At 38.3% G+C, this 24,504-nt stretch overlaps 1 protein-coding gene across 1 annotated transcript; it reads left to right on the top strand.

The window, feature by feature from the left end:
• The first annotated feature begins 7,769 nt into the window (after positions 1-7,769).
• LOC131524839 (N-acylneuraminate cytidylyltransferase B-like) lies at positions 7,770-22,994 on the top strand. The gene is made up of 8 exons (XM_058752200.1): positions 7,770-8,035; positions 8,263-8,405; positions 9,874-10,029; positions 10,290-10,423; positions 19,961-20,055; positions 20,129-20,300; positions 21,272-21,437; positions 22,709-22,994. Exons 1-8 carry the CDS (start codon positions 7,842-7,844, stop codon positions 22,921-22,923), a joined length of 1,275 nt encoding a protein of 424 aa, XP_058608183.1. The 5' UTR covers positions 7,770-7,841; the 3' UTR covers positions 22,924-22,994.
• Positions 22,995-24,504: the final 1,510 nt, after the last annotated feature.

Here is a 24,504-nt window from a genome sequence, read left to right as displayed (position 1 = left end):
CTAAGTGTTTTATGTTCTATTTTTGTTCAACCCATTGAATTAAAGCTTAAAGTCTGCACTGCAATTTCATCTTGATTGTTTCATTTTAATTCTATTCTGTTGGCATACAGAGCCAAATTATGAAAACTGTGTCAGTGTCCAAATATATATGGACCTAACTGTATATATACTGTATACACAGTAGTCAACATTTGAAGTGGATCAAAAAAGTTCATCAAAGTTGTACAAGAATGCGTTTTGGTTTATATAGTATTAAAATACTAGGATTTACCTGTAAATAAAGAAATACATGACAAACTTTTTTACGGAAACCTTTCACACTTCCGCCAGGTATGAGACATAATCCTTATTATTCTTTTATCATTATTCTTTTGTTTTTATTCAGCCATTATCAGCCTTTAAACTGGCAATAAAACGTTTACCAAGCCACATCGCTTCAATCCCGTTATACATTTTCCCAACTATTATCAAAAGTATTTCTAAATAAATACAACAAAACATTTATTGCGACCTTACATGAAGTATTATGACAAAATGCATTATAAGGAAGAATTGGACCTGTTCTGCAGCTGCATTAGAGCTAACATTAGCATCATGCTACATAAGACAATTTATGAGATTAATAGTATACTTTTACTCAGAACTCACTTCAAACCACCATCGAGTGTTTGTAATAACTTCCTTTTGCGATCACATGTGGAATTTGGTCGTTTACTGTTGTTAAAATATGCTATTTTTATATCGCTGTATAAATTAGCATTTCAGATCAGATATACACATTGTTTATTATCTAATATAATCTATGGGGACAATCTAATTTAAATATTTAAATTTGATATAAAATATATATTTTACAAAACATGTTTCACTGTAAAATTACTAGAAAATCAAAACCAAAAATCTGAACAAGGTGTGTTCCAAATTCAAGGTTGATATATCAAAAAATTAGCTTTCGGTGATATTTTGTTTGGGCGCAGTTCCACACTTTTCCACTAGATGACCATCAAACCCCCATTAGTAACCATATAAGGGTGCCTCCATTTCTATATATGGTTTGAATGATCTGAAAGATGTTTTTCCATAGTTCTCTCAATATTTATGAAGTAGACATCACATTCAAAAGTATTAAGGGCAGTATGGCAGTACTTGATTTCAATTCAACCTCTAGAAAGCATGCGACGAGAACCCTGGACTTGTGTTATACAACCCGAATTCCGGAAATGTTGGGACATTTTTTTAAATTTGAATAAAATGAAAACTAAAAGACTTTCAAATCACATGAGCCAATATTTTAACATAGAGAACATAAATGTTTAAACGGAGAAATTTTACACTTTTATCCACTAAATGAGCTCATTTCAAATTTGATGCCTGCTACATGTCTCAAAAAAGTTGGCACAGGGGCAACAAAGGGCTGAAAAAGCAAGACATTTTGAAAAGACTCAGCTGGGAGAACATCTAGCAACTAATTAAGTTAATTGACATGAGGTCTGTAACATGATTAGCTAAAAAAGGGATGTCTTAGAGAGGCAGAGTCTCTCAGAAGTAAAGATGGGCAGAGCCTCTCCAATCTGTGAAAGAGTGTGTAAAAAGATTGTGGAATACATTAAAAACAACGTTCCTCAACGTCAAATTGCAAAGACTTTCCAAATCTCATCATCTACAGTGCGTAACATCATCAAAAGTTTCAGAGAAACTGGAGAAATCTCTGTGCGTAAGGGACAAGGCCGAAGACCTTTGTTGGATGCCCGTGGTCTTTGGGCCCTCAGACGACACTGCATCACTCATCAGCATGATTCTGTCATTGACATTACTAAATGGGCCCAGTAATACTTCCAGAAACCACTGTCTGTAAACACAATCCACCGTGCCATCTGCAGATGCCAACTAAAGCTCTATCATGCAAAAAGGAAGCCATATGTGAACATGGTCCAGAAGCGCCATCGTGTCCTGTGGGCCAAGGCTCATTAAAATGGACTGTTTCAAAGTGGAAAAGTGTTCTATGGTCAGACAAGTCCAAATTTGACATTCTTGTTGGAAATCATGGACGCCGTGTCCTCCGGGCTAAAGAGGAGGGAGACCTTCCAGCGTGTTATCAGCATTCAGTTCAAAAGCCAGCATCTCTGATGATATGGGGGTGCACAAGTGCATACGTATGGGCAGCTTGCATGTTTTGGAAGGCACTATGAATGCTCAAAGGTATATAAAGGTTTTAGAGCAACATATGCTCCCCTCCAGATGATGTCTCTTTCAGGGAAGGTCTTGTGTATTTCAGCAGGACAATGCAAAACCACATACTGCAGCTACTAAAACAGCATGGCTTCGTAGTAGAAGAGTAGAAGTAGAAGAAGAGGAGATGCTAGACCATGGTAAACATTGCCCCCGTCCCAACTATTTTGAGACCTGTAGCAGGCATCAAATTTGAAATGAGCTCATTTTGTGCATAAAATTGTAAAATTTCTCAGTTTAAACATTTATGTTATCTATGTTCTATTGTGAATAAAATATTGGCTCATGTGATTTGAAATTCTTTTAGTTTTCATTTTATTCAAATTTAAAAAATGCCCCAACATTTCCGGAATTCGGGTTGTAGTTCACGCTGCATAAAAAATGGAGAATCTACTGTTTTTTATTTATATTCAAAACACTTTTTGACCTTTTTTTCTCAAAAAATAGAATGGATGTTATCTTTTGAACACTTGACATGAAAATGAATTTAGGTTTTTACTGATTTTTCATGTGCATCACTATTTCAAAGTAAAGATCAGAACTCGCTGTCTGACTCTGATGAGTACCCTTCTTGCAAATTAATAAATTACCGTTACTCCGTAAAATATTTCAAAAATCAGTCACCACATATGAAAACTAGAATCTTTAAAGGGCATATTGCAGGTTAGAGACCCCAGTGAGTCGATGTATAGAAAAATAATTTAGGAACTAGATTTTCTTTCAAATAAAATTTAAAATATGCTATTAAGGCTTCTGGAGTCGTTTTTGTGAGAGAATTTTACTTCCGCATCTAAAACCGCCAAAACCGGAAGTGACGCATCAAAAGGGAGAGCGGTCCATGTTAACCATAGGAAAGCAATGGATCGCAATGACAGTTCGGATGCTGAGGAAATTTTAAATGTTTATTTACACTCGTATGACGGACCACAGATAAAATTATGAGCCTGCTATACGGCCGAGAGAGCAGGGACAGGTCAGGATTAGACAGAACAACGGTCAGAGGAGACGAATTGAGTTAATGTGCGAGGAGAATAGGACAGGTGTCCTGGTGAGAGACCAGTCATCTTACAGATATACACACACCTTAGCTAACGATATGTATTAATCAGGCAATAGCAAAACTAGTATTGGTCATCTATGAGTATTTATACTTACTAGTAACAGAAACTAATAAGCGTTGATCAGGCGTCACACTCATTAATATCTGACACTAACGTTAGGTGTAGCTTGTGGTAAATGCAAGGCCATGGTCACAGCTGAGTAAAGTCAGTGCTGCAGGGAGTTAGATACGTTACACACCAGGTCTTAGTGGAGAATGTGACCCCCACACTTGATGTGCAGTGTCTGAGTCTGCACCCAGGCTTTGAGGCTTGCTGTCTGAACCCGTATGTGCTACAGATAGCCTATATGCACTTCAGACAGGAGCATGGACCTCTCCAGGCCAGAAGACACATGTATGTTTAGGGCAGAGATCAATTATTAATCTGAGCTGAATATTTGTATGTATAAATACATAGTAAGTTAAAGATTTGAATATTTAAACTTTATTTTAAATAATTTTGCTTCTCAATTACAAGTTGCCTATATTTAGGTCACGACTACCAGTAAATAACACTTTTTGATCCTATTGGTATAACACAATAAATATAGACAGCATAAAGGCAAGTTGTCCGCTGGGCCTATGGCATTCTGTGCAGGCACATCAAGCAATGGCTGTTGTGTGAGCCATTAGAAGACTTTATAAAGGAAGGAGGAATTTATAAAGATTTTGAATGGCCCCATTTTGGTCACAATAAAAAATAATCACAATCACAAATAGTTTTACTGTATAAAAACTTGTTTATGAAGTTTACATCATATATATATATATATATATATATATATATATATATATATATATATATATATCAAGTAGATCTGCATTTATGGTTAATTCAATTCGGTTTTATTTATGCAGCACTAAATTATAACAAATATTTCATAGCACTGATAATACCTAACTCAAAACACGTTTCAACTTTTAATAAATATATATATATAAATATGTGTGCGTGTGTGTGTGTGTGTGTGTGTGTGTGTGTAGATGTACCAAACATATACTACCAAAAGAAAAATATACCATCTGACACATTTAAAAACATTTAACAGTCTTTCAGTCTGGGTATCACACTAATGCGTTGTTAACGTGTGTTAAATGGTGAATGCTGTGCTAGATACATGCCAACAGCCTGATCTTGTTGATCCTCTGGAGTGATCTGGAAAGAGCAGCAGGTGTAGTGGACGACAAGACAGTGCTGTGTTCTCGTGGAGCCTGTGGTGACCTGCAGTATTCCTCTCTCAGAGACTCCATGAGGCCTGATGCATATGCTGGGAGAAGCAACCCAGACAGCAAGCAGTGTCGGCCCACATCTGGCCCACATCTGGCCTGCATGGATTTCACGTGGGCCGGATCTGGGCCAACACTGTTGCTGTCTGGGAGCAAACGTTAAGATCACATTCACTGCTGACCATGCTTTTCCACTTGGCCTCCATCACATCTGCATCTCCATCAGGAGTAGAACTGCAGTCCAGTAGAGGTGGTTAATAGCTGGCCTCCACTGCTTCAGATCTTCACACTCCCGTCTTCCAAAGCCTTATAAACACACCACATGACAAAAAATTACCAATTAGTTGTACAAACAATGACACTAAGCTGTAACTAGACTTGATGGTTATAATATTAGCAAACTGAGTTTAACCTACCAGTTATGCCTTCTCATACGGTAACATTTTTACATGGTTTTTAAAAATATTTTGCTAATGCTTACAAGCTAACGTTAGCTGCGGTGATTTTCAACAACTTACACGTCTCGTTGTGTCTCATTATTTAAATAATTATGTTCACTGATTTGGAAGTTAGCAAATGTTAAAAAACAAGACTTACGGTGCACAGTTGACATTTTCGTGGAGCAGCATCTCTGACGGATCCGTGAGCATCACGTCTCCCGCCGGCGGCCGAACCACAGGCTGACCGGGACCCGATGAAGCTGCTGTGTGCACCGAGTCTCACTAGGCTCTTGCTTCGGCATCCCATGTGGAACTCATATCGCCAGGATGATGATAATCATCCGGTGTAAAATGATCGTTAAGCTACACAGCACCGCATTTCTCGAAGCAGATGCAACAGTGAAGTCCCGTCTCTTCAGCTGCACAAACGCACCGAGGCCCTGAATATACCGTCCTATTTCTTGTTAGGAAACCTGTCCTGACAGGCTGGAGTTAGTGTTACCTCCACAAACACAATTTACCATGACAATGATAAATTGAAATAAAAATAACTCTCGAAAACACACTGACCCGCGCCCGCTCCACTGAATACCAGCAGAGCGCGGCACACGACTCCCTTCTGTGACGTAATATGAGGCGATGTTGAGAAAAAAGCGGTTTTTGAGAGCTGTCAAGGAAAGCATCACTTTTTCTTCTAAATTTGTGCACTCACGTCTTGTAAAACATTTTCAAATCCTGAATTAATGGTTCATATGGTATTTTCATACAAGTTTATATATTCATTTGGAAAAAAATGTAAACCTGCAATATGCACTTTAAGCTTTCAAACGATATATAGTCAGTGGCGTAGCGCAAATCTGCGGGGTCCCCACTGCGAACCGCAAGTCGGAGGCCCCCTCCCGATCCAATATTGGAAATATTTCTGTTTTAAACCGTGAAGGCAAGCCAGTGGATATCATACATAGATATGATAGATATGACTGAATTCACAGCAAATGCAACAAAAGTAATGCATTTTTGTCACATAGAAAAGCACTTGAAAAGCATTGATTTTGAGCTAGACTGCTGGAAAGTTACTTCTAATAAATTCGGTGGTCATTTCACCTTCATGTCGTTCCAAACCTATGACTTACTTTCATCTTTTGTACACAAAAGAAGATTTTGTAGAATGTTACCAAACCATTTTGGTTACCCTTGATTTCTACTGTATGAACAAAAAATTCTTGAATTTCTCAAATTATGTTCCACAGAAGAAAGAAATTCATACAGGTTTGGAATAATATGATGTTGAGTAAATTATGACAATTTTCATTTTTGTGTAAATCTCCATTTAAGAACTTTGTTATTTGTAAGTAATAAACACCTAATTTATATAAGACACTGATTCATCAGGCCCTTATTGAATTAACATTTTACTTAAATTAAACTTCATTAGAACTAAACATCTAAAAAGAAATAAGTCCTTGCTTATAATTCAGAGTTTAGCTGACTAGTATTAGTAGGATGGTGGTCACAAGAAGTAAAACCATGGTCCTCATTACCATGGTTATATGTTTTTTAAAATAAGTAATACGTAATAATAAACTATAAAATTGTTGTTAAAAAAAAACTAAACGAAGAAACTACAAAACACCTTCTATAAAATGTAAATATTCCACAATATGTAATAACAGTAATATTTATAAAAAATACATTTCTGCCAACAGGTTATTTGTACAGTGTTACTAACTTCAAATTAAATTACTATGGCGCTGATGGTGATAAGCCTATTGGCGTTTTCCAATATACCTCATTGTTTGTGGCTGTTTTGTTTTTAGCTAGCATCACTACAGAACCTTTAATGTTCTCATATCACACGACTGTATAACAATTCTGTGTCACATTTGAATGGATCGAGCGACTCGCGCTGTTTATCACTTAATCATGGCAGAAGCGCGGCGCACGTTCGTCAGAGTTGTGCGGGTGACTGATGTCGCTCTGCTTTGACGCGCGGCTGACGGATGCATCGGGGAGCGCTGCTTCATGCTTTTGGAGTATTTGCTTTATGCGGTTTCGCATGTGCTGTAATTAAAAAACAGCGCCTAATATCGGGGAGCCCACTACTTGAATGGAATCATGTTCTGGTGCCCCCGATGTCCAGGCGATCGCGGGCCCCCCAGCTAGACCTCTGGGCCCTATGCACTCTGTCACCCTTTTCCCCCCAATAACGACGCCCTGATCTCGATACATGATCATCATCTTTTCACGATTTCACCCATCGTCTTATCGCGGGGCCCCCAACACGCGGGAGGTCTTTTCTCAAACCCCAAATTAATCAAATAGGATCGGCTCGGAAAGGAGTCAATGAATGCACGTCACCTGATCCAAAAGTGCACATCTTTCTTGTTGCATGCACAAATTCTGACTTAGCCTACATTGATACAAAACCAAACTTTTGTATTCACAATATTGTCTCTATTTGTAAAAATCGCTGCACGTTCATGTAATTTTGAATTTTGCACAAACAAAATTAAAGGCATTTGGTTGTGGATAGTAAAACATATACAACATGGATAATTGTGCATGTGTGTGTTAATCATTTTGAGTCTGATTTCATCCCATAATCGTCTGACTCTGCAGTTACCTACTTGGGTTTAAATGAAAGAAGAAGAAGAGAGATCGCGGAGTGATACGAGACACGTGAAAGTAGAGCATCGACTGAGTGATTGATGAGCATGTTACGACAGTTTATTTGCTACACAGCAAGACCCGTATAAAGCCTCAATTGTCTAGTCAATAAATTAAATTATTCTCATAAAGGCGTGTTCATTAAAGTGTTCTATTCCCTCACTGTCATTTCTGCGGCGATGGAGAGCAACAGGTGCGCAGAGGTGGGCTCGGGTGACGGTTACCCGTCCGCCGGACAGCCTCACCGGGCGGCTCTGATTCTGGCCCGCGGTGGCAGTAAAGGAATCCCTCTGAAGAACATCAAGAATCTGGCCGGTGTTCCTCTGATCGCGTGGGTCCTGAGAGCTGCCTTGGATTCAGAGGTCGTTGACAGGCAAGTACATTTAATTTTTTTCTTCTTTATTTTCCGTTCTGTCTTATTTTTTTAATATGATGTCTTTAATATGACTTTTGTTGATCACTATTATTTGAATTGAGTATAGAATACGTGCCGTAAACTGGGGAATAAACCTCTTAATCCGTCGTTTCGTAAGAAAAATATTAAAAAGTTTTTTTTTAAAGAAAAAGAGACAAAAAGAAAATAAATGATGTGTTTGGCAGCGTGTGGGTTTCTACTGATCACGATGAAATCGAGCGCGTCGCAAAAGTCTGGGGCGCAAAAGTTCATCGGCGCAGTCCTGAAGTTTCCAAAGATTCGTCCAGCTCTCTGGAGACCATCCAGGAGTTCATTCGACTGAGACCCGGTGAGACGCACCTTTTCTGAGACCCATTTTAAGCCTCTCAAACAACAAAATGAAATTGCTAACATAGATGACGTTTTGTAGAAATCGCAAATGAGATGTTTAACTCTTAAATGATAACATTACAAACCAATACTGTCATTTATGCCATCATTTTCCAGCAGAAATGTTTATGAATTTATAAAGTTTCCATTAGTGCAAATCTTTCTAGACAATAAATTTTAAGTAAAATGTAATAATAAATTAAAAATAAAATAATTATGTGAAAAATACATTTTAAAATAATTTAAAATTTTATGATTAAAAATTGTGGAATACATAATGCATTTACAGTTTAATGTTTTAATAACTTAACTTATTTATTATAAAGTTATTAAAATATGATGATTGTAAATGTAGCATGCAGTTAGCACAAACAGAAAAAAGAATAACAATGCTGTATTCAGTAAAAACATGTTACCTTACATGTACAGTGACATTTTTGATGAAAAAACAGTAATGTGTGGGGAAACATATAATAATATATATTTTTTAATAATTTGAAAACAAAATAAATATATGTGTGAAAATTATATAATAATAATAATATAATAATAATAATATAATAATGTTAAAATAAAGTGTGACGTATAAAAATACATCATATTTTAAGAACTAAATTTAACATTATATAATGTACATACATAATATTTTAAGTTATTGAAATATGATATTAAACAGATGAAATCCTGAAAGAGGAGTCCATGCTGCTAAATCACATATGATGTATAATAATGGAAATGAATAATTTGTGCATGAATAGGAATATTAATGTAACCTAGTAGTAATGTAGACAAAACAATAATTGTTTTAAATTGAACAAAACAACAATATAACAATGCAATAATAAAAATATGTTACCATGTACAGTGAAATTTTATATTTAACAATGCAATAGTTTTTAAATAATTGCTTGCAAGTAATTTTTAATCTAAATATATGTAATTTTAAATATTTTTAGGTAGTTAAAAAGTACACAGAAAAAAAACTGATGTAGGGTTTACACTAAAACAGTTTTCATTCAGAAATTGCTAGTAAATTTCTCAAATAATTACAAAGAAATGACAGCTAACACATTGAATTAAATGCGACATTTTGAAGTAGAAAAACTTTCCGTTTAGAAATGACATTTTCTTGTAAAAAAAAAAAAAAAAAAGTACTCAAAATAATCTGTTGTTTTACAACTTTGAAAGTGTTTTTTTTTTTTTTTTACAGTGTATGTAAATTTTAATGAGCAGAGAATTATATTTAACAAAGAATATATTGCTGACATGTCTCTGCTGAGAGCCAGAATATAAAGAAATTACAAACAATTAAAAAATATATATTAATTTCCTTCACCCTTTTAAAATGGCAACATTAAAAACCAATTAGGACTGAAAAGGTCTCCAGCTTTATTGCATTGGTCATTTATTTTCTGGCTGTGTTTTAGAGGTGGACATCGTCTGTCATATTCAGGCCACGTCTCCATGCCTCCACCCTCATCACCTCAGAGAAGCCCTGCAGATGATCACCGAACAGGGTTATGAATATGTGTTTTCCGTGGTTCGCAGGCACCAGTTTCGCTGGGAGGAGGTGGACAAGAAAGGTATCAAAAACATCTCATAATCAAATGTGTGTATTACATGGCAAATATGACTTTCCATTTGATGTTTATGACACACAATCCTTCATGGTCACTTAAAGCATGCATATTGTAAAAACAAAAGTAGGTTCATTTATTATATCATATCTTGAATCTCTATGGCGCCCATCCCTGTCGCTATTGTGTAGTAACAGTTATAATATTAGCAGAAACTACATTTGAAATTACACACGTCTTTCACTTCTGTCTTTCATTTTAATTAGAGAGTAAGAATCCAACACCTCTGAACATTGACGTGGCACACAGACCGCGACGACAAGATTGGCCCGGGGAGCTCTACGAAAATGGCTCTTTCTATTTTAGTACGAGAAAGGCGTGGGAAAACGGCCTTAAACAGGTGGGGCATTATCAAAATATGGTGGCAAACTTGTCCCTAGAAATCAAATTAACCAAGAGACACTGAGTATAAGGCCTAATTTTATAACATAAGTTATATACAGGGCTGGGGAGTAACGAACAGTGGTGGAGGTAACGAATTACAACTACTCACGTTACTGTAATTGAGTAGTTTTTTCGGGTACTTGTACTTTTTTGAGTATATTTTTAAAGCTGTACTTTTACTTGTACTTAAGTACAAATTAAGCAAAATAATCTACTTCATTACTTTTAAAATCATAGTTCGTTACTGAGTAGCTACGCCCACAATTTGAATTGATATTCAAACCTTTCACGAAACTTCAGTAGCCATAAAGATATCCGATCGTAAACGGACCAATAAAAGCCCTGATAACTGAACCGGGTCCTGGGAAAAGCCGCCGCTGCAGCAGGTGAAGAGCAGCTGATTGAACAGTGAGGGAGCACAGCGTGATTTATGGACTCAAAGTTTGGAGAAACTACATGGTAGCGTTATCATAAATATCTATATTTTGTTATCGATATTTAACTATCTGACACGGTTCCATTACTCATTCTCCACAGTATCTACCGTATATACACCGATACACATCCTCTCAGACAGCGAGTTTGACACGCATCAGCCTCCTGTCAGTTACAGAGTCTGAATATCTGCGCGGGATTGCAGGTATTCCGCAAAGTTTGAATCATTTCCACGCAAATGTGGCGAGCGCTTTATTGTAACATGAGAACAGTCATGTAGTCACAGAAAACTGGATGCGAGCTTTCAAATAGGCCTAATTTATACAAATGAACTGCTTGTCCTCTCACTGTGATATTGTGCGCAGACTGTGTGCTATCACGATTTCTCCGTGCTTTTAAAGTAGAAATTATTTCTCTTTGCTCCTAGATTAGACTTTGTCGAAAGTTATCAACCATTCAGAATAGATCCACGCCTGACCGATGGAAATGCTACTAGAAATTGTATTGTCTGTACGTGAAATGCACCAGAAAGTCTTCCAACAATCAAAGATGGACCTTTAATTTCTTTACAATGTAAGTTTATGCTAGAAATGTTTTGGAATGGGATGTTTGTCTGATTTATACATATAAATATCCTAGTCTGCCTAACTGCATCACTACATTGTACAGACATTATAGGTCAAAGCCATCTGATGTTCCATTTATCTAGCCTAAATAAATAGGCCTAAAATATATGGCTCTTAAATCACTGCTAATAAAAATGTAATGTTGTCATATTTCGAATACCTCAACTGAATTGAGGTCATTTGTTTTATAATTTTATTACTGACTGTACTTGTCTTTTTTTTTTTTTTGTAAATTCAATTCAGTTTGAAATCAAATTTGAAATCAAGCGTCCTTGTGTTGTAAGCTTTTGCAACAAAGTTACCCTATTTTAAAGACACAAATACACAGAATGAGCAAATGTTTAAGATTTACATTTTTGTAATGGTAATTGATCAATATTTGTATGTACATGAAGGCCTATATTAAAAGCTGTTCATCATATAAAGCGAATGTGTCTTTTTAGAAGACTTGGATTAAACCAGTTTCAAAGCTTGAAATAATGATTGCCTTGAAAAAATGGATGGACAATTTTTTTTTAAATATTAAAATATCTATATGGCAGTATACAGTATGTTGTAGTTTTGCCAATGGTATTGAAAATGATTAGTTGTCATGAAACAACTTTTTAATGCACATTACTAGTCTTGTGGTGAACAATTTAACCGTGCAATACACTGGGGAAAAAAATTGTCTGCAGTCGTAATCTTTAATAAAAAACTGAAAAATTTGCTTCCACTCTGGAATGGTGTTCTCACTCTGATAACGTCAGTTTGATGGCTTGGGGAGAATCCTCTTGTTAAGTCGTGACGTAAGGACTGCTGTTTCCGGGTCCATGCCTCTACTTATTTCACTTGAGAATACTATCTCAACAACCATTTATGAGCACTATTTAATTAACATTACATATTTAAGCTAAGCATTTAAAAATTTGCTGTGCACACTACAGTCTCCGTGCTCACAGTGTCTCAGACACTACTATTTTAGCTGAATCACTGTCTGGCCATCTGGGATTTCAGTATGGAAATAAAGGTTAGGGTTATAATTTTTCAGTATTACATGACATCGTGTGTGTATATTAGCACAGTTTGGTGTTTTTTGGGGGGTGTCTGGCAGAGCGTTAGGACCCAGAATTGGTGAAGCGTGATGTCAGACGTAACAAACAGATATTCTTAGACACTCCTATCCAAACATGAATCTGCTATGAGCAAGAGGTGGAGTATTCAATATCCAATATTTAATTTCAGTCAATAAGATAAAAGTGGATTTTGTTCAAAGTAGCTATTATCCAGATAGATCTTTGATATGAATGAATATTTTTTTTAGTAGTTTTTGAGACTAGTACTTTGTACTTTTACTTAAGTACTGTTTTGGCACCAGTACTTTTACTTGTAATTGAGTATTATTTCAGCAATGTAACAGTACTTGTACTTGAGTACAAATTTGCAGTACTCTTTCCACCACTGGTAACGAAATACATGTAACGCCGTTACGTATTTAAAATACAAAATATGAGTAACTGTATTTCGTTATAGTTACATTTTAAATGGGTGGTAATCAGATTACAGTTACATCCGAAAAGTATTTTAGATTACCTTAGTGATTACTTTGATTTTTAATGTCATTTATTTATTTGAATATTAATGTAAATGATTTTAATCATGAGGCAACTGGTGAGACTCAGACTTGCGCGCAGCCTGTCCATACAGCAGCTTGCCTGCAGAGTGCAGACCAACATGATCTCACAGAATTCCGTGTAATGACCACGGACTTAATTAACCCCCGAATCTGTGGTGGCATCACGGAATCGCCGAAAATTCCGTGATGGGCTCACAGAAGTGATACCAATGTAAGTCAGTGACAGGCACCAGCCGTGGTCCACGCACGGATCCACTGGTTCAACACTTTAAATGGGAAACCCTTAGCATCAATATGCAGACGTCATCATTATTGTTCAGAACTGGGTAGGTTTAGGGTAGGGGTGGGGTCAGGTAATCCAGTGAAAGTATAAATTTATTTACAAAATATAACTGCATCGGAGTCACTCTTTTTACGTGGTCCGATGCAGCGCTGGTGTTGCACCAGTGAATCCGTGCATGGACCACGGCTGATGCCTTCTGTGAGCCAATCACGGAATTTTGGGCGATTCCGTGATGCCACCACAGATTCGGGGTTAATTAAGTCCGTGGTCATTACACGGAATTCTGTGAGATCAGGTTGTGCAGACTATAGTGATGACCGTCTCAGGTTACATATGTAACCATGGTTCCCTGAGTAGGGAACGAGACACTGCGTCCTCTAGGGGTCGCTATGGGGAACGCCGTCAGCGTGACCCGTGTCTGAAGCATATATACAAAAACACCACATGTTGGCCGGCGACAGCCTATGACGTCACTACCGGCACGACCACAGTATAAAGGGGCGCCGGGAAAATACGTCATTCACTTCTTCGTCTGAAGCTTGCGTCCGAAGCATGGCACCGAGCCCAGAGGACGCAGTGTCTCGTTCCCTACTCAGGGAACCATGGTTACATATGTAACCTGAGACGTTCCCTTTCGAGGGAACTTCGAACTGCGTCCTCTAGGGGTCGCTATGGGGAACGGAATACCCACGCCACCATGCTGAGGGGACTGCAAGCCAGCACAAAAAGGCGAGCACTAAGTATCAACTCTACCTGGCTAAGGGAGTTGCCCCTGGGACAGTTCGACGGCTGTCAGTGACATTATCCCCTTCGGCCAAAAACCTGAGCTGCATACCCCAGAACTTACCTGTTAGGGGCCGGGCCTCCTGGACCCAGGGTAGAGCTCAAAGGCTTGGAATCAGATATAATAGAGATTCCTTTAAGGGGATACGACCAAGCGCCTAGGATAGTAACTAGGCCTTGGCCTGTCACCCAGGGGCTACTGCTTGCTCTGCATGAGCTCGCTGAAGGAATTGTCTCAACAGATCCTTGGTAGCAACACCCTGTTCAAGTCAGTATCACTGGGGATACATAGGTAGAGTGGGGCCCAAGGTGAAAACCGGGACCTGACCGACTCAAAGAAAGGGCACGAAGCCGCAGCGCGTAACCCATACCATACAGGATTTTAGAAAGATCGCAAAACACTTGGTGTGCAATCTTACCACAACGTGGCTTTCAGAAAGTGCACAGAGACTAGCGTGCGCACTTACCATAACATGGATTTGAAACACCGTTCTGGAGAGCGGAGAACCCAACTCTCATCATGAGAGGGAACTCAGACGCTCAGAAGGGAGCAGCATGCTCATAGGTGACCCTCTAAGGTGAGGGGAGCAATGCTAGCTCGACCAACAACATAGCTCTGGAGAGCGGAGAACCCAACTCTCAGCATGAGAGGGAACTCAGATGCTCAGAAGGGAGTGGCATGCTCATAGGTGACCCTCATGGTGAGGGGAGCAATGCCAGCTCGACCCACAAGGAGAGCATATGGGACACAGAGCTCTAGGGGAGCGGAGAACCCAACTCTCATCATGAGAGGGAACCTCAGAAGGGAGCGGCATGCTCATAGGTGACCCTTTAAGGTGAGGGGAGCAATGCTAGCTCGACCAACAACATAGCTCTGGAGAGCGGAGAACCCAACTCTCAGCATGAGAGGGAACTCAGACGCTCAGAAGGGAGCGGCATGCTCATAGGTGACCCTCTAAGGTGAGGGGAGCAATGCTAGCTCGACCAACAACTTAGCTCTGGAGAGCGGAGAACCCAACTCTCAGCATGAGAGGGAACTCAGACGCTCAGAAGGGAGCGGCATGCTCATAGGTGACCCTCTATGGTGAGGGGAGCAATGCTAGCTCGACCCACAAGGAGAGCATATGGGACACAGAGCTCTAGGGGAGCAGAGAACCCAACTCTCATCATGAGAGAGAACTCAGACGCTCAGAAGGGAGCGGCATGCTCATAGGTGACCCTCTAAGGTGAAGGGGGCAATGCTAGCTCGACCAACAACATAGCTCTGGAGAGCGGAGAACCCAACTCTCAGCATGAGAGGGAACTCAGACGCTCAGAAGGGAGCGGCATGCTCATAGGTGACCCTCTAAGGTGAGGGGAGCAATGCTAGCTCGACCAACAACATAGCTCTGGAGAGCGGAGAACCCAACTCTCAGCATGAGAGGGAACTCAGACGCTCAGAAGGGAGCGGCATGCTCATAGGTGACCCTCTATGGTGAGGGGAGCAATGCTAGCTCGACCAACAACATAGCTCTGGAGAGCGGAGAACCCAACTCTCAGCATGAGAGGGAACTCAGACGCTCAGAAGGGAGCGGCATGCTCATAGGTGACACTCTATGATGAGAGGAGCAATGCTAACTCTACCAACAAGGAGAGCAACCCAACAGGGAGGCATAGAGAGACCTAACAACCTGAGGCTGCTGATGACAGAGCTCTGGAGAGCAGAGAACTCAACTCTCAGCATGAGAGGAATCTCAGACGCTCAGATGGGAGCAGCATGCTCATAGGTGACCCTCAATAGTGAGGGGAGCAATGTCAGCTCGTACTTAAACCCTAGCAGGGGAGACACACACTCTAGGCAAGGGCTCAGGGAGATTGCTACTTAAAAACCCTCGGAAGGGGAGCAGTCCCTAAGCTAGTACATAGATATCCTCAGATAGCCATGCACCTTCTCAAACCAAAGAAACTGAAGTAAAAAGACCCGCAGGTCCTGGAACTGCAGGGTTGCGGGGGAGGGGCATGAGTCGCGACACTAGCCTTCTGTGCCCATCTCTGATCCCCAGATGGAGATGGGCCAGGACCCCTGCGTTGTTCGGGCTCAGACCTGGACCTTCGTGGAATGAAGGTTTTGAAGGCCGCTGAGCGCGCCTTCGCCTCCCTAAACTTCTCAACCACCGTCTCGACGGAGGTACCGAAAAGCTCAGAAGGCGAGACTGGAGCATCGAGAAGAAAGCCCTTCTCTTTCTTCCCAACATCTGCCAGATTCACCCACAGATGTCTCTCCGTTACCACCATGGCCGCCATAGACCTGCCCATAGCAGTGGCGGCCTGCTTAGTGGCACGGAGAGCCAAATCCGTGCAGCGGTGCAGCTCAGCTACTTCATCAGGTGACAAGCCCTGACCCTTATCCAGGTCCTTCAGCAGATCAGCCTGGTAAGCCTGAAGCACCGCCATCGTGTGCAACGAAGCGACAGCCTGACCTGCTGCTGAGTATGCCCTGCCATTTAAGCGAGATGTTTCCTGAAGGGGCTTAGATGGCAAGGAGGGAGCCTTGAGAGAGGATGTCTCGCCCACAGAGAGATAGCTGGCCAGCGTCTCTTCCACAGGGGGCATCCCCTCATAGCCGTTTTCACGCATCCCTCAATGTTAGCATAACTGGTATGCTGAAACCTATGAATGCGAGAGGAAACGGCTTTTTCCATTCCCTCTCAACCTCCGCATGGAGATCAGGAAGAAATGGAAGGCTCACTCGAGCTGGGGGCTATTGCCAGAAAGATAACGCCATCGAGACGACCCCGCTGGCGCCACCATCTTGGCCCGCTTCCACGGCAAGTCAAGCCTCGCCGTGGCGCGTTCCATAACCTCCAACAGTTCGTCATACGCAGGGCAGGAGGATTGAGAGGGCTCAGTCTCAACTTCTTCGCCCTCAGACATCTCCTGCTCTTCCTGGGCATAACCCAGCAGAGCACTAGCCGCTGGATCAGATGATGTCAGAGAGATCGCATCATCGTCATCCAGCGACTCACTCGTCATGCGGCCGACGAGCGAGAAGGAAAGCCCCTCTCTAACTCATGAGCCAGCTCCGCCTGCGAGCCCCACGAGCCCATCCTCCTCCGTGCCTCAGCAGCAGTGGGTCTTGAGCCGCGGGAAGCAGACGGCTGTCCCTCCTTCCTCGAAAAGAGAGACAGACGAGAGCGGAGCTTTCTCATAGAAAAAAGCTCACAGTGCACGCAGATTGCCCCCTCGAGAACATCGCGTGCGTGCTCCTCGCCCAAACAAAGACGAAAGATCGTGTGTGTCATCAGGTGTCAAATAACGAGGACACGGATGCACACATCTCTTAAACGCCTTGCTAGTGCTCGCCATAGTAGAAAATCGTTTCTTACCTGTAGAATACACGCTTCAAACAAAACAGTCACTGAAGACGAAGAAGAGAATGACGTATTTTCCCGGCGCCCCTTTATACTGTGGTCGTGCCGGTAGTGACGTCATAGGCTGTCGCCGGCCAACATGTGGTGTTTTTGTATATATGCTTCAGACACGGGTCACGCTGACGGCGTTCCCCATAGCGACCCCTAGAGGACGCAGTTCGAAGTTCCCTCGAAAGGGAATCATTAAAATGCAAGAGAAAATCAGAAAGCCTAGCACGTAATTGTCATGGAAATAAAAAGACGATTTTACTTATAAATGTGAAAAAGAACGGAACATCACAGTAGGCTATGTAATTTTTGTTTACCTACAAAACGTCTCTCAGTTTCAAAGGAACATCTAACCTTGAAAAAAGCATCTTAAAGTAAGTTGTTCTCACAGTTTGTACGAGTCCTTGTTTTTCTATATTTATGTATAGTTAAGCAATATCAATCGAGGAAGTAGAGTGCTGTTTAGCGCGATTGCAAATGTGATGCTGATTTTATGCAATTCATAAAAAGTTCATAGTGACTTATTAAAAGAACAGTGTTGTCTGATTTGCTCTATAGCGCAAACAAAAATGGTTCCATACAACCGCTGGTCTATTTACTAAGCGCAAAAAATCTGTTTGGGATTGACATAATTAGAAAAGACGTCTATTTGAGACACGTGCTGATATGCTTGAGTTTGAATCCGTTTGAACTCATTCAACTCCCGTTCTTCTCCCTTTTCCCATCACATATCTGCCACTGTTTGCAATAAGTATTAATAGCATCTACTATCACTTGTTGCAAAGAAAATGCTACTTTTTTCCAACATGGTGTAAATAGAATTTATGGCTATTTGCACTTAATGCAAATAACCACTGCCTTCAAAATAAATCCACATCAGAATAGTTGCGGGTCTGTGAGCAACATTTGGTTCCTGAATGAAGCCGCGTTTTGAACGAATCAGCTGAGAATGATTCAATTACATTCATAAAATCACTTGCTTGATTCCTGAATGAACCTTTTGAGCGAATCGAATGATTCCATGACTCTTTCATTAAGGCAGTGATTTGCCACCACCTACTGGCGGTTTTAGTTTCATATTTAAAAACATATTTTCCTCCCATAATTTTTTTATTTCCATGTTTAAAATGTTGTATTGAAAATATTAATCTCATAGCATTATTTATGCGTTTATAATTGTTTTAAATGTATTCATGCCACCCATTTTTATTTAGAGGTGGTTAACATAAAAACAAGACATCAAAGTTAATATGCCATTTAACTTAAGTATTCCAAAGTATTTAGATTAAGTTACTAAAATTAAGTAATCTAACAAAATACGTAACAAAATACTTTTTAAAGCATGTATTTTGTAATCTGTAACGAAATACATTTTAAAAGTAACCTTCCCAGCCCTGGTTATATATGTTATGTAATAAGAGAATAAAATAGTATAAAATAGTCTGACGCTATGAGTGCCCAAAATGCCCCTTGTCCACCACGTATGACAGTTTCTTTTTTTTTTTTTTCTGGGGGTTAAGCAAACCAACACACAAACTGATCCAAATAATTAAAAATTTATAAATAAAATCAAAATAAGTAATAAACCATTTTAAAGGAATGCTTGTCCCTTGATTATTTTCATTGATGTTATAAAAGTTAAAAACATTGAAAATACAAAAAGCTACAAAAAAGTTTCAGCCATTTTAAAAATACAAAAAGTGATTAAAAAGTACTTCCAAGCTAAATGTGCAGAGTAAGAAGGGGCACCACAAAAAGATTACGTTTCAATGTTTTTTTGTTTGTTTGTTTGTTTGTTTTTTTCTTTTCGTTGTTGACATTACAGTGTTTAAATATATGTTTAAAAATGGTTTGATGTATAATTTACTGATTTTAGTTTGAACAGGACTAAAACAAAAAAAGAAACTGAAGCATTTTTAGATGATTTTGACACCATCTAAGAAAAAAAATATTTAACAATCACTGATGTTACAACTGTTTCAAAATTTGTGAAACAAATTAGAATAAAGAGCAAAATTCAAATGTCAAGATGTGCATAAATACACTTTTAAAAATAAATGTTTGCCGTGATGGCATAGAACAACCATTTTTGGTTACCAAAGAACCTTCCAATGAAAAGTTCCTAAAAAGAAACATTTTAAAAATCTAAATAACTTTTTTCCACTATAAAGAACCCTTTATGGAATGGAAAAATTCTATTGATTTTAATGTCTCTTCCTGGAACACTTTTTAAGAGTGTACCATCAGCTTTTGTTGGAGAAAAATGACCTGAACTAAATTCAAAACGTTTTTTAAGAATGACCCATGTGTGAAACGTCTTCAGATATTTTGATCTGTTCTCTGTGTGGTTTAGTTGGGCAAGGTCGCCTACTATGAAATGCTGCCTGAGTACAGTGTTGATATCGACGTGGATATTGACTGGCCTGTCGCTGAGCAGAGGGTTCTGAGGTGAGCTGTTTAAACAAACTCTGTGGTCAGACAAAAACATTCATGAAGACAGAAATGCTGCCCTTTTCTGCAGGTTTGGCTACTTTGGCCGAGAGGAGAACACGGCTGTCAGGCTGTTTCTGTGTACAGTGTCTGGCTGTTTGACGAACGGACAGATATACGCGTCGGTTTCAGGAGAGGACCTTGTGGCCATAAATGCTCGAGATGTGGCAGGCATACAGATGCTGCAGAGGGAAAATATCGAGGTACGGTCATGTAGGCTGGTACAAATAATTTTGTAATTTTAAGGCTTGCATGAATAAGAAAATTGTTGGGCGGGAAGAGGGAGAGGAAGTTATTTCGATTAAGATTACTAGGGCGCATGACTTTTAAAAGAAAATAAATCATTCCTAATAAACACTGCAATTAATATAAAGATAAGAATTGTACATTTTAATTTCATATTGAAGATAACAGTAAAACTCTGGAAATGCTACGATTAAAACCTGTTAACTGATTAAAGACAAGTTCCTTTACTATATACAGTGAAAAACTGTATAATAATAATAATAAAACATTTATTTGTAAACTTCAACTTCAATCCAAAGTGCTTCACAGGAGCAAGAAAAGAAACATTGACAATATAATTTCACACAATATCAATTTAAATTAAACTCAAAAATAACCTAAGAAATTCACAACAGAGAAAAAAAAATGAAAATTGGAACGTTTACAGTAAAAAAAAAAACTGTAAAATTAACAGACTTTGTAAGTAAAAATGAACAGCTATCTTATAAATTACATTAAAATTACTGAACACTGCATGGGATTTTATATTTAATTGTATTTTGTTTAAAACAATTGTGTTTCTTGTTAGTTTTTTGTGATCAGTTATGCGCGTATATCTTAAATCTTATTTTGTTTAATTAATGTTTATTGCATTATTTTAGTGTAACGTGTTATGGTGGAGTTTTGTATTTATGTGCATGACACTGTGTAACTTCTGTATATTAGTATATGTCTTTAGTATATTATTCATTTATTTTTATTTTTTTTATTTTTTTTGTTTTATTTAAATTTTTTACAGATTAGCAAGTTTTTTATTTAATTTTTTTCAATTCAATCCTTTGTATTTGGTGAATATAAAATATTGCAATATTAAGAGCAGGAACATGTATTAAGCAAGTAGATGGGGTCCATTTTGATTTGATGTTTGCTAACTGTTGTGTGTGTTTAGGTGATCCTCATGTCCAGTGTAAATGTGCCGCTGTCCAGGAGTCTGCTGGAGAAGGTCGCCCAGCATGCCGGCTGTGGCCTCTGGTTTGGAAAGCAGCTGAATGGGCTCGAGGTGGAGTGGCTGATGAAAGAAAAGAAGCTGCATTGGGATGAAGTGGCCTTCATGGGTGAGAATGCCATGAAAAAAATCCAGCTAAACCCAGTTTAAGCTATGTCCATGTCTACAGCATTTCAGCACATTTTAGGTTTCACAATCTTGAAAAAAAAAAAAAAAAAGGGAAATTTTCAGAAAGTGTTTCACTAAAAAAGAATGCTTGTTCCAGTTTTTTCCCCCAAAAGACATTGAAAATACAAGAAAGTTGTGGGAAAATTTTAGAAATTTTGAAAATACAAATAGTTGCGCCTTTAGGCAAATGTGCAAGTAAGAAGAGGCACCACAAAAAAGTTATTAATTTATCTACAATGGTGTAGAAACAATTCTCAATCACAAATTGCTAGTATATTTCACAGTTAATTACAAAGAAATGGCAAGTATTGAACTAGATATGAGATTTTTGAAGTAGAAAGACAAAAAAATAGTATTTTCTTGTTAAACATAATTCAATAATCTGTTTTATTTACAACTTCAAAAAAAATATTTGTACAGTGTATGTCTGTGTTTAAATGTATTTGTGTGTGTGTGTGTGTGTGTGTGTGTGTGTGTGTGTGTGTGTGTGTTCGTATGTTTAAAAGATTTTGTGAAGGATTTTTCATTAGGATTTTTTTTAATGCTATAATTTATTGATTTTAGTCTGAACAGCTAAATATTATAACAGCAGCAAAGAAAACAATCACTGATATTACCACCGTTTCTTCATTTGTGAAACTTTAAAATGAACAAGTCAAATGACAAGATGTTAATAATAAATAAAAAATTCAGGTTTTTGTCAATAAAAAAAATGAGACAATCACATGGGTAATACAATCAAGTTAAATACTTATGTCTATTGTGCTCATTGACAGCAATTATGGAAAATGGTGACAGAATCTGTCAGTTACGTACTTAATACAAATATATTAAAATATAACAAGCAATATGTTGTTGTTTTTTTATATTAAAAAATGCACTAAATCAGCCATTTTAGATTTTAGTACTGAACACCTGACATAATTTATAATAATTTATAAATAATTTATTCTATTTCTGACTTCCTGAAGTCAAAAAACTCTTAACATACATAATAGTAAAAATAAATAAAAATGAAAAACTCTGCCTCATATTATAAACATGCTTGTGATCCATTAATTACTAAAATAAATTAAAATGTCATTAAAATATCATTCTAGAAGATTTTGCATTGTTTTACACTGTAAAGTCCAAACGAATGTTGTAAATAAACTCGGAACTACTTGCGAACACGAATTTGCAGTGAGCAGTGTGTGATATTTTCCCTCACAGGTTCAGAGCCTGAAGACAGAGAGATCCTGTCTCAGGTGGGGCTGAATGGCGTCCCGTGTGGCTCACCTGTGGCGGATCTCATTGCGGCGAAATACATGTGTCAGAAACCCGCCGGACACGGAGCAGTTCGTGAGTTTGCCGAGTACATACTGATGCTGAAGAAAAAGAGCTTGTTGGAGGTGTACCAGGATCGCATAGACAGGGCCAATTTCTAGATTCCAGTTTCTATTTTAAATGTCATCTAAACAATCATTTTGAGTTGCTGTGATAACGAAACTGAAGTTAATAAAAGACCTGTGCGTGTCAGTGAGCAAACATTATCAATTGTTGATGCTTCTTTGTCTCTGTACTTGATCTTGATATATTTGCATGTTCCTTCAACTGCAATATTCACTTACTTATCACTTATTCATATGTATTAATAACAGTGTTGGGCACGTCACTTTAAAAAAGTAATTAGTTATAGTTACTAGTTACTTCTCACAAATAGTAACTGAGTTACATCATTATAAAAGTAACTAATTACCAGGGAAAGTAACTATTGCATTACTTTTTTAAAAATGTTCAAATAACTTTGGATGCCCCCAATATTAAATATGTTAAATTAATGAAATGGACACTAAAAAGAATAAATTATTATTATAAAACATTGTACATTAATCTACAGACAGGTTTGTTCAATAGTTTGCCAGTTCTTCTTAGGTAAATAGGGTTTCCATTTACCTAAGAAGAACTGGCAAACTATTGAACAAACCTGTCTGAGATTGATACCAGTTAACTAAAAAGATGTGAAAAAAAACACAAACAAAAATCTGACTCTTTATTGTACCGAAATCGTACTGATATATCACTTGCATAATAATTTGGAACACAGTGTAATGCTCGGCCACGAAGAAAATTTATTTCTACAGCCAGTGTATTTCTACAGCCACTGTGCAGGTTTGGTTAGCAGTGACTGAAACGCAGCTTTACACACAACTGCCAGTCTGCATGAAGAGGACCTTGAGACTCCAGTAGCTTCAAACACCTGTTTGCTGCTCAGCAGTGGCTTTTTTACAGCTGGTATTACAATACAGTTCATTTATCTGACAAAAACTTTCCTTAATAAATCTTTATCTGACCAAGATCTTCTGTGCTCTAAGTCACTCACAAATCTTTTGACTGTTCAATAATTTCTATTTGCTTTTCGAGAAATATTGTTTGTTTTGATGCCTTTTGCAAGACATTGCATTGTTTCATACTTTTCATCTTCAGAAAGATCTTTCTTCCTCACCATATTTCATGAGAACTGTGACTTGCTTAATAATGTAGAACAACCTCTTTAAGTAGGGTTTCCATTTACCTAAGAAGAACTGGCAAACTATTGAACAAACCTTTCTGAGATTGATACCAGTTAACTAAAAAGATGTGAAAAACAACACAAACAAAAATCTGACTCTTTATTGTATCGAAATCCTACTGATATATCACTTGCATAATAATTTGGAACGCAGTGTATAATATAATATTATGATAATTTAATATTATATGATGATAGAACTTTAGTAATTAGAATAACCAAGTATGAATGCATATTTGTCATCAATATAAAACGCACTAAGGATTAATGAGCTGCTGGGTTCATGAATATTAATCACGTTGTCTGCGTTCGCTCAAATTGATTTTCTGAAATCAAAACACTGTTGACAGTTTGGGGTGTTTCATTCATATGTATTAATAATTAATCTTACCCTGTGTCCTCACAAGTTACTGAGTGATAAGGAAACATCCTCATTTCTCATTGTGCAACAGTAGTT

Source organism: Onychostoma macrolepis, chromosome 18, assembly GCF_012432095.1.
Source record: "Onychostoma macrolepis isolate SWU-2019 chromosome 18, ASM1243209v1, whole genome shotgun sequence".
Classification (NCBI taxonomy): Eukaryota; Metazoa; Chordata; class Actinopteri; order Cypriniformes; family Cyprinidae; genus Onychostoma; species Onychostoma macrolepis.
This window is presented reverse-complemented; position numbering and strand designations above follow the sequence as displayed.

Coding starts and splice junctions, on each gene's coding strand:
- LOC131524839 (XM_058752200.1), top strand. CDS start 7,842: ATGGAGAGCAACAGGTGCGCAGAGGTGGGCTCGGGTGACGGTTACCCG. Junction 10,424..19,960: donor GGGAAAACGGCCTTAAACAG/GTGGGGCATTAT, acceptor TGTGTGGTTTAG/TTGGGCAAGGTCGCCTACTA. Junction 21,438..22,708: donor GGATGAAGTGGCCTTCATGG/GTGAGAATGCCA, acceptor TTTCCCTCACAG/GTTCAGAGCCTGAAGACAGA.